Source organism: Rhinoraja longicauda, chromosome 20 (genome assembly GCF_053455715.1).
Source record: "Rhinoraja longicauda isolate Sanriku21f chromosome 20, sRhiLon1.1, whole genome shotgun sequence".
Classification (NCBI taxonomy): domain Eukaryota; kingdom Metazoa; phylum Chordata; class Chondrichthyes; order Rajiformes; family Arhynchobatidae; genus Rhinoraja; species Rhinoraja longicauda.
Window position 1 is genome coordinate 22,282,096 of NC_135972.1, and position 17,830 is coordinate 22,299,925.

The window sequence follows — 17,830 nt, forward strand, 5'->3', positions numbered from 1 at the left end:
GAGCTGCCAGAGGAGGTATTTGAGGTAGGTACCATCGCAATGCTGAAGAAACATTCAGACAGGTACATGGATAGGATAGGTTTGGAGGGATAGGGGCAAAAAGCAGGCAGATGATGCTCGTTTAGATGGGGCATATTGATCAGCATGGGCATGTTGGACTAAAGGGCCTGTTTCCACGCTGTATGACTTGATGACTCTAGGTGCTCAAGAGAATTTTTTTTTAAATGCAGACAATATTATGAGAGCTAATAACAGTTATAGCGCAGGTAGTTCTGCTATATTATGACTGTTGCATTCTGAAGAAATCGCGCGTCATGGAAAATGGGGTTATAAAAACAATTGTATCTATGGGGAAAAGGGGTTTAAGGGCTCCAGTCTCTGACTTGCAATAACAAAGTTATTTTTCTCAGCAGGATTTAGAAACATAAAGGGTAGCAATAAGTTTATTTTCACTATCGAAGCTAAAAGTACCAAAGGCTGTATGTTACGATGTTTACCAGAGTATAATTGCAATAACTGCTTGTCAACTGCTTGTCAATTGTCACCCGCAGTTAAAGTAGAAGACTGCGTTCCTATGAACAATGGTGTTTGATTACAGCAGGGAGGCTACATGGAAACAGTTTTTTTCTAAACCATTTTTCTACCCAAGACAGCTTTTTTTCTGAGATTCTCCAGGAAAGAAAGACTTCAAGAAAAAAAAGTGATTTTTAAAAAATGACCAATGTAAATTTAGAATGAACCAGTCCACAAAGTTAAAGGAGAATACTTACTATTAAGAGTTCTTCTATGATCTAATGATGATCATGAAAAAAATGAAAGCAATGGGAAAGGATGAAGATAAATGTGTTTACAAAGAGGTTGTGAGATAATGAATAGTCTGTACAAATATAAAATACATCTGATAACTAAGGTAAAACATGACATGAATAAAGAATATGAACTAAAATGTCAACGGGATGAAATTCGAGTCTGATCGTCTAGTTTACCTGCTGGAGGTTAACGATGCTGGTTTTGTCACTGTCTAACTCAGCAAATCGTAACTTAGATCGTAATTCTTGCATCTTGGCCTGGTATTCTCTTATTTCGTTTTCCTTCGTAGCCAAAACTTTCTGCAAGAGCGATTAAAACAAATCTTAGAAATCAGCATTATTTATTTTTAGCTTAATCTTGAAATTGGTAACAACAAATACAACATTTCCGAGTATGGTATGAAATTCACCTTCCACTCCTCAATCTTTGTGTTCACTGCCATCATTACAGGATCCTCCTCTTCTGTTATGACTTTGAGCTGGTCTGAAAGATCTTGAACCTGATAAGACAGATGACATGATATTGCTAGCACAGTTTAATTTCACAAAGCCATGCTCGAGGTGAACATGGCTTCTCACTTAGCATTAGTCCATGGAAGGCAAATCCAAGAAACCAAAGCAGCCTTCCTAGAACCGGAATCATAGCGTTTAAAGGGCTTTTAGATAGATATGTGGATATGGTGGGATATGGATCATATGCAGACAGATGCAATTAGTTTATTTTGGCATAATTTTCAGCTGAAGATCCTGTTCCTATGCTCTACTGTTCTTTGTTCCAGGACTTATTTCCCTTTCCATATAAAAAACCCCATCCTATTCAAATAGACGTAAACTTGCTCGTGTGATTGGTGACTGTTTATGATGCCTGCTTCATGTTTTACATAATCAAGTTCTTAAAAATCTGGAATCTCACATTCTGCTGAATTTCTAAGTATCAGTTTTGATTCACTTTCTCCAATTCATTATTTTTTTTATATACCCCTTCTGCAGATTTGGAATTTGTCTCAATGTTCGTGTTTATGGCCCATAGGAGTATCACAAGCAGACTGTGGGGGGAGAAATTAGTCTGGTCGTGATAAACTGACGGTAGAATGTACTGCGAGGTCAATGGAACCAAATTTCAGAAGCATAATTCAATGTGCATGTAATGCCATATCGCACATTTAGCACAGGCAAACCAGAACAAATTTCTTCCTCAAATAAACAAAGAACTGAAGTCTGTGTCATGTGGAGGACATGCTGCCATTGAATTCCCAAGCAGAGTGAAGATTGCGGAGATCAGAGTGTGAACATCAAACACAGATAATAGCCCGACTTGTATTTCCAAAATCAAGGGGAAAGTCCTCTGGCATCACAGGGGAGGGTTATGTAATTACCTAAAATTGGAGAATTCAATGGTCATACTGTTGGGTTGTAAGCTACCCAAGTGGAAGAGTGTAGTAATATGTGTAAATTCAAGAAAATGTTCAAAAATAGTATATTTGAAAGATACAAAATAGTATGTGATCAGCACTAAGAAATGACTGATATGACAGAAATAATGGTTCTTGACTATATTTGTGGTTCTTTCTATGTTTTATTTATCTGCTTCTGACTTATGATGTTGTGTTTTTTTAAAATTATATTTTGTTAAGTATTAAGGGTAGGCACAATAAGCTTTGGCTTCTGCCTACACCTTTTTTTTCGGTCAGAAAATATCATGTGTGATTATATCGTTTTATTTTTGATACAATGATTTCGTACTATTCAACTTTCACAACTATATGGTCAATCTGTTGTATTGTATCGACCGGAAAGAAAAAAAAAAGAGCTGCTGTTCCTCCAGTTTGCGTTTGGCCTCACTCTGGCAATGGAGGAGGCCCAGGACAGAAAGGTCAGTGTGGGAACGGGAAGGGGGAGTTGGAATGGCTGGCGAGTGGGAGATGCAGTTAGATCACTGCAGAGTCACACAGGGCCTTGCCTGAAATAACAGCTGATCCTTTTCCCGTTTAAACTGATCCACGGTCTTGTCAGTTTGCTGGACAATCAGCTTCATTCTGTTATACTCATCGGTCATCTGCTCCATCTCTTGCGCAGACTCTTTCAAATTCGTCTGCATCTGTTTGTTCTGTACCTCCAGCTTTTCATTGGCTTCAGACAAATTCTAGAGAGTGCAGATAGGAAAATACCCCATTTATTAATCCATTTAATCAGCAGAATGCACTTCCTTACCCGCTTAGTGGGAGAATACTGTGTGTGTTACGAAGGTGTCATTTATTGAACAACTTGTCCAGATCCCAGCACTAAATCCCATTCGATACTATTGTTGATGGGACATGTTGGTCGGCGTGGGCAAGTTGGGCCAAAGAGCCTGCTTCCAGGCTGTAAGACTCTATGACCCACGAAAAATAAGACAAATACCCATAACTTTTCAATATTTAAATGTAAGGAAGGAGCAGATGTAATAAAGGAAGGGGCAGATGTATATTATTACATAAGAAATATGTACCCCTCTCTTTGTTCTCTCTGCGGTCCCTCCCCACGCCGTGACCCTCTTTGTTCTCGCCCCCCCCCCGTCCACACACACACACTGGCTCCCTGTCTGTTCTCTTGGCGGTGCGGCCTTGAACTACTGTTGGGTCTGATGCAGCCTGTCCTCAATTGGCTGGCAGCCGGCACTCATTCGGGCAAAGGCTCTCCGATGGTTCTCCACTCTCACCGATTTCCCTGCTCGCAAGCATGGGATGATGAGACTTTTTCAATATCACTGATTCGTTTTATAATACTGTGATTTAGCAAGCTGTTTTGGAAAGCATCAATGCACAGGGCTCGGTTAGAATCGTGCCATGTGTGGCCCGACTTTAGAGTTACAGCGTGGAAAGAGGCCCTTTGGCCCACCTAGTCCACACCGACCATCGCTCACCCTGTACATTAGTACTATCCTACACTCGGGACAATTTACAAAAGCCAATTAGCCTGCAAACCGGTACGTCTTTGGAGTGTGGAAGGAAACCAGAGCACCCGGAGAACACCCATGTGGTCACAGGGAGAACGCACAAACTCCATACAGACAGCACCCATGGTCGGGATCGAACGCGGGTCTCTAGCTCCGTTAGGCAGAAACACCACTGCTGCGTCACTGTGTCGCCCTAAAATTTCTCATCTTAAAGGATAAGTTTATGTTATAGATGCCGAATTAGGCCGTTCAGCCCATCAAGTCTACTCCACCCTTCGATCATGGCTGATCTATCTTTCCCCATCAACCACGTTCCCCTGCCTTCTCCCTTTTGTAACCCCTGGATGTGCTTTTTGTTTGGATGTGCTGTTATCCCAAAAAAAGGAACATTTATTTGGAAGTGTCCTTAGTAGTAAAATACCAAAGAATGGTTAAAAATACATCAAGTACCTGGATTTCATCCAGATAGTGAGCAAGCTCCATGTTCTTCTTGGAGATCTGAATTCTGTAGTCTGTTTCATCACCCCTCCTGTTGAGCAGAGTCTCACGCTGAGAATCAATTTGCTTCTGATAATCAACAATATCTTGGCGCAGTTGGTCATTCTGCAAAAGGAGTTCGCAATACAGAAACCTCAGAGTTAATCCTTCAATTAAAGTCTGCAAAGAAATCATCCTGAAGACTAACTACATGATTCAAGGGCATGTGCACTACTGATGGAGATCATTAATTACTTAACCCATCAACTGGGTAAGGCTCTTACCTTTCTTCTAAGTCCCTTTTTCTTTGATAAAGAAAAGTGAATGATGTGAATGAGAGAAAGAAAAGGCTAAGACACTGCAAGTTAGTGAGAGCAAATGTTTCAGCGAGAAGAATGGTACTTTGACAGGCAGCAAAATTAAACAAACAGAACTAGAGATGCAAAGAAATGAAAAAAAATGCTTGAAATTGCCAGAAAAAAACCTTTTTTAACCTTTATTCAAATTTGAATGCTAATCAGATATTATCAGTCGTCATCACTGACCTCTCTTCTTAGCTTGTTGTTTTCGTTTTCTGTCTCCTTGATTCGAATTCCCACCTGAGAAGTGGAATAAAAAGTAAATAGTGTTATAAACAATAATTATACTATTTAAAAATAAAAAAATAAAAGTACATTAACCAGTACGATGCCACCATCGTATCAGTAAGTGTTGCTCTATGCAAGTACAAGAAAACGTCGTTGAGCTGGTTAAATACCAGTGCAATGATATTTTGCACAAGGGTGACTGAATACAGCATTACAGCCATCCTTCGCTTAACAGCAAATGTGCCTTTATGCATTCAATTATTATTCGAGTTTCACTGTCCCTTAATTGGTACACGTGACAATAAACTGACCTTTGAAGAAGTAATTTTTTTAAAATGCTAGATTACTTGAAGTCAGGCAGCATCTGTGGAAATTAACAGTTCTTCCCTCTTTAGAGCTTCCTGACCTGCAGAGGAACCTGCAGATCTGAACATTTATTATATGTTACAATCTTGTGTCATTCTGCTTTGAATTTATTGTATTTATTGTTGCATTTATCATGACTGTGCACATACTGTTTACTCTGCTAGCTTCCTTTCTTTAACTTTTTAGAGATACAGCGTGGAAACAGGCTCTTCGGCCCACCCCGTGCACTAGTTTTATCCTACGCACTAGGGACAATTTGCAGAAGCCACTCTGCAATGTGGGAGAAACCACCAGTCGGATTTCTGGCACTGTGAGGCAGCAGCTCTACATCTGCACCACTGTACTGTCCTGAAAACAAGAGATTTCATTGCACCCAAATGTATATGACAATAAATTAATCTGAATCACGAAGGTTTGTTTTATTTCAGACAGTGCTGCAGCAGATTGAATTGCTGCCTCAACGCGCCAGAGAACTGGGTTCGATCCAGACCTGTGATATCCTCTGTGTGGACTTTGCACGTTCCTCCTGTGACCTCCGGGGTGCTCCAGTTTCCTCCCACATTCCAAAGACATGCGGGTTTGTAGATTACTTGGTTGCTATAAATTGCCCCTAGTGTGCAGGGAGTGGATGCAAACGGATGACAACGTAGAACGGTACAGCAGGCATTGAAGAAAGCTAATGGCATGTTGGCCTTCATAACACGAGGAGTTGAGTATAGGAGCAAAGAGGTCATTCTGCAGTTGTACAGGGCCCTGGTGAGACCACACCTGGAGTAATCTGTGCAGTTTTGGTCTCCTAATTTGAGGAAGATCATTCTTGCTATTGAGGCAGTGCAGCATAGGTTCACAAGGTTAATTCCAAGGATGGCGGGACTGTCATATGATGAAAGAATGGAGCGACTGGGCTTGTATTCACCGGAATTTATAAGGATGAGATAGGATCTTATAGAAACATATAAAATTATTAAGGGATTGAACACGCTAGATGCAGGAAAATTGTTCCCGATGTTGGGGGAGTCCAGAACCAGGGACCACAGTTTAAGAATAAGGGGTAGACCTTTTAGAAATGAGATGAGGAAAAACTTTTTCACACAGAGAGTTGTACTATGGTTACATATCTGTTGTGCTGCTGCAAGTAAGAATTTTATTGTTCCGTTTTGGGACTTATGACAATAAACATATGACTCTTGCATTTTGAACAGTTTTCTTGTAAATCTTTTACTGTGGGCACTGTGAAAGAGACTGCCACAGCAGGCAGAAGAGCTTGTGTAGGAGAGAACTGCAGATGCTGGTTTAAATCGAAGAGACACGAAGGATCTCGACCTGAAATGTCACCCATTCCTTCTCTCCAGAGATGCTGCCTGGCTGAGTTACTCCAACATTTTGTGTCTATCTTAGACAGTAGAGCTTAACAACTTTGCAAACTAAAATTGATTGGAACGCACTGACAGTGGTACTTAGGAAACTTGCATATGGCAAGTATGCCCCGGTCCTTATGCTTGTTACTAAATTGTTGTTTAAGCTCATTTTTATTCCAGATGCTTTTAGAGACCAAGGTTTGTTACCTACCCACTTTTGAGAATACAAAATTCACTCTAACAACGTGAGGTTCATTGTACTTAAAAAGGGAAACCAGATAAACATGAGCGAGGACAAGAAAGTGTCTAAGCCTAGAGATTGGATGGAGGGAGGACTAGTTGATAGAAGATATTAAAATTGGCGGAATGGTAGGCTTGGTGCTGATTTCACACAATTCATTCATTCTAATAAAATGTCCCAATAAAATGTAAGCCAATTTCAAAATGAATGTGCAAGCAAAACATGAAGTGTTGGAGGACATCAGCTGGATAGGCAATATCCGTAGAAGGGAATGGACAGCCGATGTTTTCGGCCGGGAGCTCTATTCAGCATGTACAAGCTGTTTGATTCCACTGTTATTTCAATTCCTTACTTGCTCAGCGAGTTTCTTTTCCTTGTTCAACTCCTTTTCCATTTCAGAAACTTCTCGGTCCTTGAACTGGAGCTGGTTTTCCAGTTGGCGAAGTTCTTCTCGCAAGAACCTGGTATCACGTCCCCCAGAACTCACTTGAGCCATCTGGAGTAAAACAAAATGGAGCACCACTTAGCCTCTGAATTCACATGTATTTTGAGTTACACCTGCAAGTGCTGGAGCATCTCAGCGGATCAGGCAGCATCTGCGGAGGGAATGAATAGGTGACTTTTCAAGTCGGGACCCTTCTTCAGACAGAAGGGGAGGGATGGATAGATTATATTCAGAGAGGTAATCTCCCATTCATGATAACTAATGTGGCCCAAGAAGGCTGCCCGGCACCACCTTGTCCAGTGCAGCAATAACCGATGCCCTTGCTGATGTCTCCTGCATTCAGAGATCGAGAGCAAAATGGGAGGTCGGGGTGTTGTTGTGGCGGACTGGCAGGTTGAGGAAACCCTTTCCCATTCTGAGATTCCCACAATCAACTGCCTATTCGGAGTTCAGGGGGAAAGGACATCGACCTTAAACATCAACTTCAGTTTCTCCTTCCAAAGACACAAACCTGCCTAAGATGCTGAGTGTGCAAAGTTGTTTTTAACAGTTGAAAATGTATTTTTGTTACTGCAAGCTAAAAATACTAAAGGCTTTTTGTTACATTGTTCAGTAGAGTTAAGTGTCAATTGAAGTGATTTACTTGTCAATTTCAATTACTTCCACAGTGTGACTAGTAGCCTGTGCTCTCAAAGAGGCAGTCTGCTATAACCAAAATTCATTGTAAAGAGGTCTGTGACAATGAGGGTTTACTGTACAGTCTGACATACACTGGATAAATCACAGACTTAAGACCAAATTTTGGAAAAGAAAGGTTGGTGTCAATTTCCAGCTCCAAGTTAGGGAGGAAAGATGTAATAGTTGCCTTTAATTTTCCTTCTGACATTAAATTGTGCATGCCTTTTGTATATATTTGAGAAATATATACAAAGACCCTTGAGAAAGACCCTTCACTAACTGTGGCATCTTCTCTTGCAAACACAGGAGGATGCAACACCTGCCATTTCATCTCCTCTATTTCACAATCAAGCATCAGAACTATGTAAAACAAGCCGTTTGCTGCTTTTAATTTAGTATACTGTATCTGGTGCTCATGATGTTAGTCTCCCCTGTATTGTGGAAACTAATTCAGCTACTATTTTTGCTCTATTCCTAACCCCTTTGTTCCTTGAATACTTACTCGATCCCTTGAAGCTCAGCTTATGTTTAAGGAGCAGATCTTTGTCTTTTGTTATAACCTCTGGGATACAATATTTACTTTGAAAATTTGGTATCATAACCACTCCTTTTCTTTTGGACAGTACCTAGTATGACTGATTTTAATATTGCCATGAACAACTACTTCAGATGCAATTTTTGTTACTTTACTGTCCTTTTACCATCAGCCGATAAAATATATCAGGCTCAGTTAGGTGGTTTGCGACTAAGTGGGATGGAGAGGGTTGGAGGGAAGTTTGTGCAGAGTCCAATCACAGCCGGCACAGATCCCTCAGCTATCACTGTGTAAAAGTAATTTTAAAAATGAAAACTTTCCACTCACCTCCAGTTCATTTTCAAGTTTAAAAACTTTTGCTTTCAGCTGGTTTTCTGTGGAAAAGAAACGGATAAATACCTGCATCAACTGTTAATTGGAGTTATACAGCGTGGAAGCAGGCCCTTTGGTCCAACTTGCCCACATCAACCAACATGCCCCATCTACACTGGTCCGACCTGCCTACGTTTGGCTCATATCCCTCTAAACCTATCCTATCCATGTACTTGGCTAAATGTTTTTTAGATGCTGTGATTGGACTGAATAGTGTCATAGAGCTAGCAGCATAAAAACAAACCCTTTGGCCAAACTACTCGTCCATGCTGACCTACTTACCAAACCAAGCGAGTCCTATTCACCTGGGGCTCACCCAGATTAATCCAGAAGTTTCCTATCCGTGTGTCTCTTTTAAATGCTTTAATTGTATCCACCTCCACAAACTTCTTCTGTAGCTCATTCTACATATGCACCACGCTCTCTGTGGAAAGGTTGCCCCTTGGGTCTCTTTTAAATATTTCCCCTCTCACCTTAAACCTCTGGCTTCTAGTGTCGGATTCTGCTACTCTTGGGGAAAATGGCCCCTAATCCAGCCTGTCAACTCAAACTTTCTAGAAATTGTAATGTCCTTGCCTCTTTCTAGTTTAATAACATCCTTCCAATAGAGAGACCAGAACTGTCAATAGTACTCCAAATACAGCCTTATAATATGGCTGTTATTTATCATTTCAATATTTGTACTCAAAATACCAACTTCTTCACCACCCTGTCTACCTGTCTCACCACTTTCATGGAACCATGCATCTGCATCTCTACGTCTGTCTGTTCTAAAACTCTACCCAGCGTCCCACCATTTACTGTGTGAATGCGGATCTTAGGATTGAGTGCACCAACCAGACAAATTACATAACAGCTACTGACCTGTTTTAGCTTGCTCTTCTCCAGCTTTTTCAACTTCTTCCAAAGCCAACTCAACCTCCTGGGCTTTCATCTGTATATTTTGATAATATTTAAGGACAAATATGTTGATAGTGAAATCAAAATGGTGCAACCTTTAACATGTATGCATGTCATCACTCTGCATGCTTATGTCATCCTATGTGGAGGAGTTGGAATAAGTTTCTAAGGGGCCCCTTGTTACATTAATGGCCCGATTACTTCAATCATCCATGTTCATATTTTTTATAGCTGTGCAACAGAACAAGTGCACCACTATATCCAAATCCATGCCTTAATTCTTTCTGCTAAAACAACAATATTCTGAAGATAATGCCAAGACTATCTGTTTTATTTTTATTATTAACCAACTATATAACACTGAACAAAACACAAGGTGTTGTAGTCACTACACAGGTCAGGTAACATCAGTGGAGGGAATGGATGGGCAATATTTCAGGTCGGCACCCTTCTTCAAATCTTTTTAAGTCTGAAGAAAGGTCCCAAATCGAAAGTCACCTCTCCATTCCCTCCACAAATGCTGCCTGACCCGCTGAGTTCCTCCAACACTTTGTGTCAAGATTTATGCATCTGCAGTTCCTTTGTCTCCATCGCAAAGATTGAAACAAGCTCCTTGCAATATTATCAGTCTCCTTATATTTAGAGTCATACAGTCTGGAAACAGGCCCTTCGGCCCAACCTGCCCATATCGGCCAAAGCGTCTCATCTACACTAGTCCCACTTCTCTGCAATTGGTCCATATCCCTCTAAACCTGCCCCATCCATGTACCTGTCTAATTGCTCCTTAAAAGTTGTGATAGTCCCTGCCTCAACTAACTCCTCCGGCAGCTCGTTTCATACACCCACACCCTTTTTGTGAACAAGTTACCCTTCAGATTCCTACAAATTTTTTCTCCCTTCACCTTAAACCTAGCCTTCTGGTTCTCGATTCCCCTACTCTGGGCAAGAGACTCTGTGCATCTACCCGATCTATTCCTCGCATGTGTTATACACATTAAGATCACCCCTCATCTTCCTGTCCTCCAGGGAATAGAGTCCCAGCCTGCTCAACCTCTCCCTATAGTTCAGACCCTTGAGTCCTGGCAACATCCTTGTAAATCTTCTCTGCACCCTTTCCAACTTAACATCTTTCCTATAACATGGTGCTCAGAATTGAACACAATACTCTAAATGCGGCGTCACTAATGCCTTACATAACTGTAACAATGACCTCCCAACCTCTATGCTCAGTAGATAGACACACAAATATACTCCGTACTCTGGCTGAAAAAGGCCAATGTGCCAAAAGCCTTTTTAAGCACCCCATCTGCCAGTGATGCCACTTTCAAAGAACTATGCACCTGCATTCCAAAATTCCTCTGCTCTACAACACTTCCCAGAGTCCTACCATTCACTGTATAGGTCCAGTCCATGTTTCCGAAATGCATCTTTCCAAAATTCACCACCTCACATTTCTCTGTATTAAATTCCATCAACAATTCATCAGACCACCTAGCCAACTGATCAACATCCTGCTGTAATTTTTGACAACCATCTTCACCTATCTGTAATACCACCCACTTTTGTATAAGAAAATAACTGCAGATGCTGGTACAAATCGAAGGTATTTATTCACAAAAAGCTGTAGTAACTCAGCAGGTCAGGCAGCATCTCAGGAGAGAAGGAATGGGTGACGTTTCGGGTCAAGTCCCTTCTTCAGATTGAAGAAGGGTCTCGACACGAAACGTTACCCATTCTTTCTCTCCTGAGATGCTGCCTGACCTGCTGAGGTACTCCAGCATTTTGTGAATAAATACCCACTTTTGTATCATCAGCAAACTTGCCAATCTGCCATGCACATCCAAATCATTGATATAGGTGACAAATAGTAATGGGCCCAGCACAAAATCCTGAGGCACACCACTAGTCGCAGGCCTCCAGACCAAGAAGCAATCTTCCACCATCGCCCTCTGCTTCCTTCCATTAGGCCAATTTTTTATCCATTCAGCTGTCTCTCCTTGCATCCCATGCAATCTAACCTTCCAGTGCAGCCTACCACGTGGAACCTTGTCGAACATTGTGAATTTAATTACTTATTTACTTCAAATATACACAAAGTGTTGGAGTCACTCAGCAGGTCAGGTAGCACCTGTAGAGGACATGGATAAGTTATATTTTAGGTCAGGACTGTCCTGAAGAGTCTAAAGAAGGGCACTGACCTGAAACATTACCTACCTATGTAACAGGGGTGCTAGACTCCAGGAATGCTGGAGTAACTCAGCGGGTCAGGCAGCATCTCTGGAGAGAAGGAATGGGGATGGTGCCTGATTCACTGAGATACTACAGCACTTTGTATTCTTATAGTAAATCAGCATCTGCAGTTCAATGTAGAAACAAGGAACAGCAGATAATGGCTTACAAAAATGACACAACATGCTAGAGTAACAGCAGGTCAGGCAGCATCTCTGGAGGACATTGGTAGGTGACGATTTGGGGTGGAAGACTTCTTCAGACTAATTGTAGGTGTGAAGGGGAAGAGACAAAGAAGAAAGCTGGAAAAGAGAAGGCGGACAGTAGGATGGGGGGTGATAAGCAGATGGTTGGGCAAACACTGGGGATGAAAGGCAGAAGGTGTGAGACAAAAGGATTGAAGAGTTGCAAATTGTGAAGCTGGACAAAGAATATAGATGGAAGGGGAGGGGAGAAATAGGTGCAGGTCAGGTGGGGTACATGTGAGAAAATTGGGAAGAAGGGAGAGGGGGAGGGCTTTGTAGTTACCTAAAATTGGATAATTAATTGTTCATACCATTGGATTGTAAGCTACCCAAGTGGAACATGAGGTGCTGTTCTTCCAGTTTTCATGTGACCTCACTCTGTCACTGGAGGAGGTGCAGGACAGAAAGGTCAGTATGGGAATGGGAAGGGGAGTTAAAATGGTTAACAACCAGGAGATCCAGCAGACCTCGGCAGACTGTATCTGCAGTTGCTTGTGTCTCTACTTGAGTAAGTTCTTCCACGTTATTTATGGCTAATTAATAACAAAACACAGAATGTTTCCTTTACTACTTTTGTCAACAACTGTCAACCCTGTCCCTACTTTGAGAACCTCGCTTAGCTTTGAGATACAGCGAGGAAACAGGCCTTTGGCCCACCGAGTCCACGCTGACTTGCGATTACTCGTACACTCATTCTATCCTACACTAGGGACAATTTGCAGAGGCTAATTAACCTACAAATTCTGCAGGTCTTTAAACTGCGAGAGAAAACCGGAGCACCCAGAGAAAACCCATGCGATCATATGGAGAATGTACAATCTCCTTACAGACAGTACCCATAGTCAGGATTGAACCCGGGTCTCTGGCACTATATGGCAGCAACTCTACCGTTGTGCCACTGTGATGCCTTTACACACCTACCTTCATTAAGGACTGGGTGATGCAGAAAAGCTGAAGCAGCTTCTGGGGCTCTTCTCCTGTCAATTCATTTCCTTCAACCTATGATCAGAAATTCTGTTATTGCTTCATATCACTAAACGAAGAAAAACAAACTCAACCAATAGAAGTGAAATATAAGACCTTAGATATTGAGTCCAATAACTTATCCGCGAGTTTTTCTCGGCTTGGTAAAGAATCTGGATCAACTTTCATAAGTTTCTCCCAATCCAGAATGGGAGCCATGTTGGTGGAAACCTGTTGGGTTTAACCTAGAGTGGGGGGAGAGAAATAAGAAATGTCAACAACAGATCAAACCATCTGTAAACTGGAAGCGTTCTCTGGACAGAAAGTATGGGTCAGACAGTATGTCACATAACAAACTAGAACTAGGGGGAACTGAGGGGGGCATGCAACATCTGTGGAGGGAATGGACAGACAATAAAGGTTTGTAGAAGGGTCCCGGCCAAAGCATCTGTCCATCCCTCCACAGATGTTAGCAGATCCTCCATTCCACCTTTCTTCCTTCAGTCCTACCATCCCTCCTTCCTTCCCACATTCACTCCCACCCTCCCTTCCCTGGCACCGGCTGAGGGCGAGAGGGGGGACATCGGCCCCGGACCCATGAAGCGGGGTGGGAGTGAGAGTGGAGGTTAAGCCTAGGCTGGGGGTGCAGGTGAGGGTGAGGGTGGGGGTGAGGCTGGTGGTATTTGTGGAGGTGAGGGCCCGGCCCCGGTACCTGGCCCTGCCCGTTCACGTACCCGGCGCCGCGCTGCTAGGCGACGGCACAAGCTGCTCACCGCGGCCGGAGAACCGCGTAACGGCAGCGCGGCCGCACTCGCGAGAGTCGGAGAGAGGGGAGGGACTGGGGAGGAGGGAGGAAGGTGGAGGCGGGGGGGGGGGAGGAGGGAGGAAGGTGGAGGCGGGGGGGGGAGGAGGGAGGAAGGTGGAGGCGGGGGGGGAGGAAGGAGGAGAGAGAAGAAGGAGGTGGGAGATGAAGGGAGGAGAGAGAAGTTGAAGGAAGGAGAGAAGAAGAAGGGGGTGAAGGGAGGAGAGAGAAGAAGGGGGTGAAGGAAGGAGAGAAGGGGGTGAAGGGAGGAGAGAAGGGGTGAAGGGAGAAGGGGTGAAGGGAGGAGAGAAGAAGAGGTGGGAGGTGAAGGGAGGGGAGAGAAGGAGGTGGGAGATGAAGGGAGGGGAGAGAAGAAAGAGGTGGGAGATGAAGGGATGGGGAGAAGTAGGAGGGAGGTGAAGGGAAAAGAGAGAAGGAGGTGGGTGAAGGGAAGAGAGAGAAGAAGGAGGTGGGATGTGAAGGGAGGAGAGAGAAGAGGAAGAGGTGGGGAGGATGAGGCAGGGGGAAGTGTAGGAGTGTGAAGAGAGAAGGGAGGGGGTAGTAAGGAGGAGGGAGGGGAGGATAGGAAGGTGATGGAAGGTGGGAGAAGAGGGGAGGAGGGAGAGGATGAGAGAGAGCTTGGGAGAGGAGATTGTGAGAGAATGAGGGGATGGCGAGGGGAGGAGGGAGCGGGACAGGGAAGGAAGGAGAGGGTGGGGAGGAGGGAGAGATTACGGTTGAAAGGGGATGAGGAGGGAGAATGGTGAGGGAGGAGAGTGAGGGCAGGAGGGAGAGGAAGAAGAGAGGGAGGGAGGGAGGGGTAGAGAGTTGGTGAGGGCAGGAAGGGATGGATGTGGCCAGACAGGAGAGGGTGTGGGCAAGGAGGCAGTGGCTGGAGGGCATGGATTAAGGGACATTTACATGCTACTTTTCAGAAAAGGGAGGGAGGCAAAAAGCTGGAAAACTAGACAGATAAGCCTAATATCTATTGTTGAATAAATATTTAAATAATTCAAGTAATAGCAATACATGTAGAAAATCATATAAACTCTACTTGCTAATGAAAGGGAAATTGTCTCACATAAATTACTGAGTGATTTTTGAGGGTCTTAACCAGGGTGCAGTTCGGAGATTATATAGAACATATAACAGTACAGCACAGGAACTGGCCTTTCGGCCCACCATGATGCCAATCTTGAATCCTTTCTGCCAAGTATCCATGGATTCCATACGCATTGATCTTCTGCTAAGTTAATTATTGCTGAGTTACTCCAGCATTTTGTGTCTATCTTCGGTGTAAACCAGCTTCTGCAGCTCCTACCTACACATACCCTCTTTGATATTGTGGGATAGTGGGCAGCATCTCTGAGGTTGCTGGTTAGTCCTGCTCCGCACTTGGGAGAAGAGGCTGTTTTGATGGTCGTTGCATCTTACGAGTAGCTACACTTTAACAAAAATGACAGGGTTCTCCAAAGGGTCATCGAAGGCACCAAATAAATAAATGTCTTTCTTTTACCTGCAGTGTCCCATATCTCTTTATTCTACAAATGTACAAAGCAGCCCACATTGGATTTTATAAGAAAATAACTGCAGATGCTGGTACAAATCGATTTATTCACAAAATGCTGGAGTAACTCAGCAGGTCAGGCAGCATCTCGGGAGAGAAGGAATGGGTGACGTTTCGGGTCGTTTCAGTCTGAAGAAGGGTCTTGACCCGAAACGTCACCCATTCCTTCTCTCCCGAGATGCTGTCTGACCTGCTGAGTTACTCCAACATTTTGTGAATAAATCCACATTGGATTTTTTTTGGAACAAATTTTATTTCACACTGGCAAGCTAGATTTATAGCTTTAAATCTGGCATTGTAAAGATAATTTTTTACTTTGAACGTTCTTTTTCAGGATGTACTGTTTATTTCTAATTTCTAGCCTTTAGTTGTTGAGCGTTGGAGCAATCTTTGTCGGGTGTGTGTGGTTGGTTGAATTGAGTTGCGGACTCTTTGTGCCCCGGACTCCGCGCCCGCGGCGGTAGCCCGGCTTCTGTGGGCGGACGGCACCGGGACGGACCGGAAGTGGGCTGGGGGCGGCGACAAGTGGAGCTCGGCGGCGGCCGGACACCGGGTAGGAGAACGGTGGCGACAGGGGGAAGGGATAGGAGAGAAGAACGATGGGAGAGGGAGGAAAGGAAGAAGGGAGGGAAGAACGAATGGGGGAGAGAAAGAAGGAAGGGAGAGAGAGAGAGGGAAGAAGGTGTGGGTTGACTGTCGAGTAGGAAAAAGGTGGGAGGGAGTACTGGGGGTAGAATAGTGAGGGAGGAGAGAGTGGGAGGAAGGCGGGGGAAAGATAGTGAGAGTTTAAAATGGGTGGGGGGGAAGAGAGGTTGGGGAAGCTGTGGGAATGGGGAAGGAGGGGGTGGAGGAAAATGGATGTTGGAGAAAGGTGAAGCTGGACGAGGGAGTGGATGGGGGGAGATGCGGGAAGGGGTGGGTGGAAGTTGGGTGTGGGATGAGGAAGGAAAGTGGGTGAGGGAAGATGAAAGGGGGAGGTGGATGTTGCAAGAGGGGGAGGTTGGGCAGGCGAGAATGGGGGTGGTTGGGGAGAAGATAGATGAGGGGGTAGCTGGATGGGAGGAGTGGCAGCATTTGGGCAGAGGAGGGAGTGTTGGAGGGAGGGTGGTTGGGGATGGATGCTGGGAAAGGTTTGACATTGGGAGCAGATGCGGGGGTTCTTTTGGGAGCTGGTGTTGGGGAGGGATGGATGGAGGAAGCTTGTTGGGGTGAAGGGAGAAAGTGGGGGATGAGAGTAGGAGACAAGGTGAGTGCAGGGGGTTGTGGTGGTGTTTGTTTCACAATGCACGCTGGAGGACAATTGGAGACAGGAGTGGTGAGGAATGGTTTTGGTGGGAGTTGAGGCAAGAAGGTCAGACTGGGCAAGGTGTACGAGTCTATTGACCATGTGGAAGAGTATAATGCGGCAGGCAGACAGGCTCTTTGAGGAGTCGGGCATAGAATGAAGTTACAGGTGGTGGGGTGAGAAGAGATTTGTGGGACAGGAAACTGCACTAACTCAGGAAACTGCAGATGCTGGAATCGATCAGAGAAAACTAGAAGAGGACTAAGGGTGGTACAATGGCGCGGTAGAACTGCCTAACACACCAGAGACCTGGGTTTGATCCCGACTATGGGTGTTGTCTGTACGGAGTTTGTATGTTTTGAGCTTGTGGTTTTCTCTGGGTACTCTGATTTCTTCCCACACTTCAAAGCCATGCAGGTTTGTAGGTTAATTGGTTTCTGCAAAGTGTAAATTGTTCCTAGTGTCAAGGAAACGCGAGTGTACAGGGTGATCGCTGGTCGGTGTGGACTCGGTGGCTTGTGGTCTAGTTTCCATGCTGTACATCTAAACTCAGCTGACAATAAGACCCTGCCCTGAAATGTCTTTTGTCCAAATTCCCACCACAAATTCTGCCTGATTTGCTAAGTTCCCCCTGTAGTTCGATTGTTGCTCAAGGCAGGTGTGAGGTGGGTCACTGGAGAACGGGTGAAGGAAACAATATACTTGGATCCTGTGGCAAATCTAGCACCACCTCGTCTGTATTTGAATTCTAATGTGACATCTTTGCCAGGAAGGAGAACAGACAGATTCTTAAACCGATAAAAGACAAAGTACTGGAGTAACTCAGTGGGTGTATGGACCCAGCTGCCAGAGGGTTAGTTGAGGCAGGTACTATCGCAACATTTAAGAAACATACAGGTACATGGATAGGACAGATTTAGAGGGATATGGGTCAAATGCAGGCAGGTGGGACTCGTCTAGATAGTTACCTGCTGTGAGCAAGTTGGGCCGAAGGACCTGTTTCCATGGTGTATGACTATGAATCAATCTATTCACA

General features: G+C 44.1%; 2 protein-coding genes across 6 annotated transcripts in view; one reads left to right on the forward strand and one right to left on the reverse strand.

Moving 5' to 3' along the window:
* cep290 (centrosomal protein 290) overlaps positions 1 to 13,963 on the reverse strand; it is an 86,407-nt gene extending 72,444 nt beyond the window's left edge. For all 4 annotated transcript variants that reach the window (XM_078417195.1, XM_078417194.1, XM_078417193.1 and 1 more), the window contains exons 1-11: positions 13,875 to 13,963; positions 13,258 to 13,385; positions 13,099 to 13,176; positions 9,668 to 9,737; positions 8,759 to 8,805; positions 7,126 to 7,269; positions 4,767 to 4,820; positions 4,195 to 4,347; positions 2,770 to 2,952; positions 1,220 to 1,309; positions 987 to 1,109 (exon numbers count right to left, since the gene is read on the reverse strand). In XM_078417195.1, coding sequence (XP_078273321.1) covers positions 987 to 1,109; positions 1,220 to 1,309; positions 2,770 to 2,952; positions 4,195 to 4,347; positions 4,767 to 4,820; positions 7,126 to 7,269; positions 8,759 to 8,805; positions 9,668 to 9,737; positions 13,099 to 13,176; positions 13,258 to 13,359 — 1,044 coding nt within the window. In that variant the 5' untranslated portion in view covers positions 13,360 to 13,385; positions 13,875 to 13,963. The remainder of the gene's footprint in view (positions 1 to 986; positions 1,110 to 1,219; positions 1,310 to 2,769; positions 2,953 to 4,194; positions 4,348 to 4,766; positions 4,821 to 7,125; positions 7,270 to 8,758; positions 8,806 to 9,667; positions 9,738 to 13,098; positions 13,177 to 13,257; positions 13,386 to 13,874) is intronic.
* A 904-nt stretch (positions 13,964 to 14,867) lies between these two features.
* tmtc3 (transmembrane O-mannosyltransferase targeting cadherins 3) overlaps positions 14,868 to 17,830 on the forward strand; it is a 48,927-nt gene continuing 45,964 nt past the window's right edge. Inside the window, exon 1 of one of the 2 annotated variants that reach the window (XM_078417199.1) lies at positions 14,868 to 15,192. The gene's annotated coding sequence lies outside the window, so the exon portion shown is untranslated. Of the gene's footprint in view, positions 15,193 to 15,999; positions 16,063 to 17,830 lie in introns of those variants that run through there. The other variant, XM_078417198.1, reaches the window with a different exon arrangement.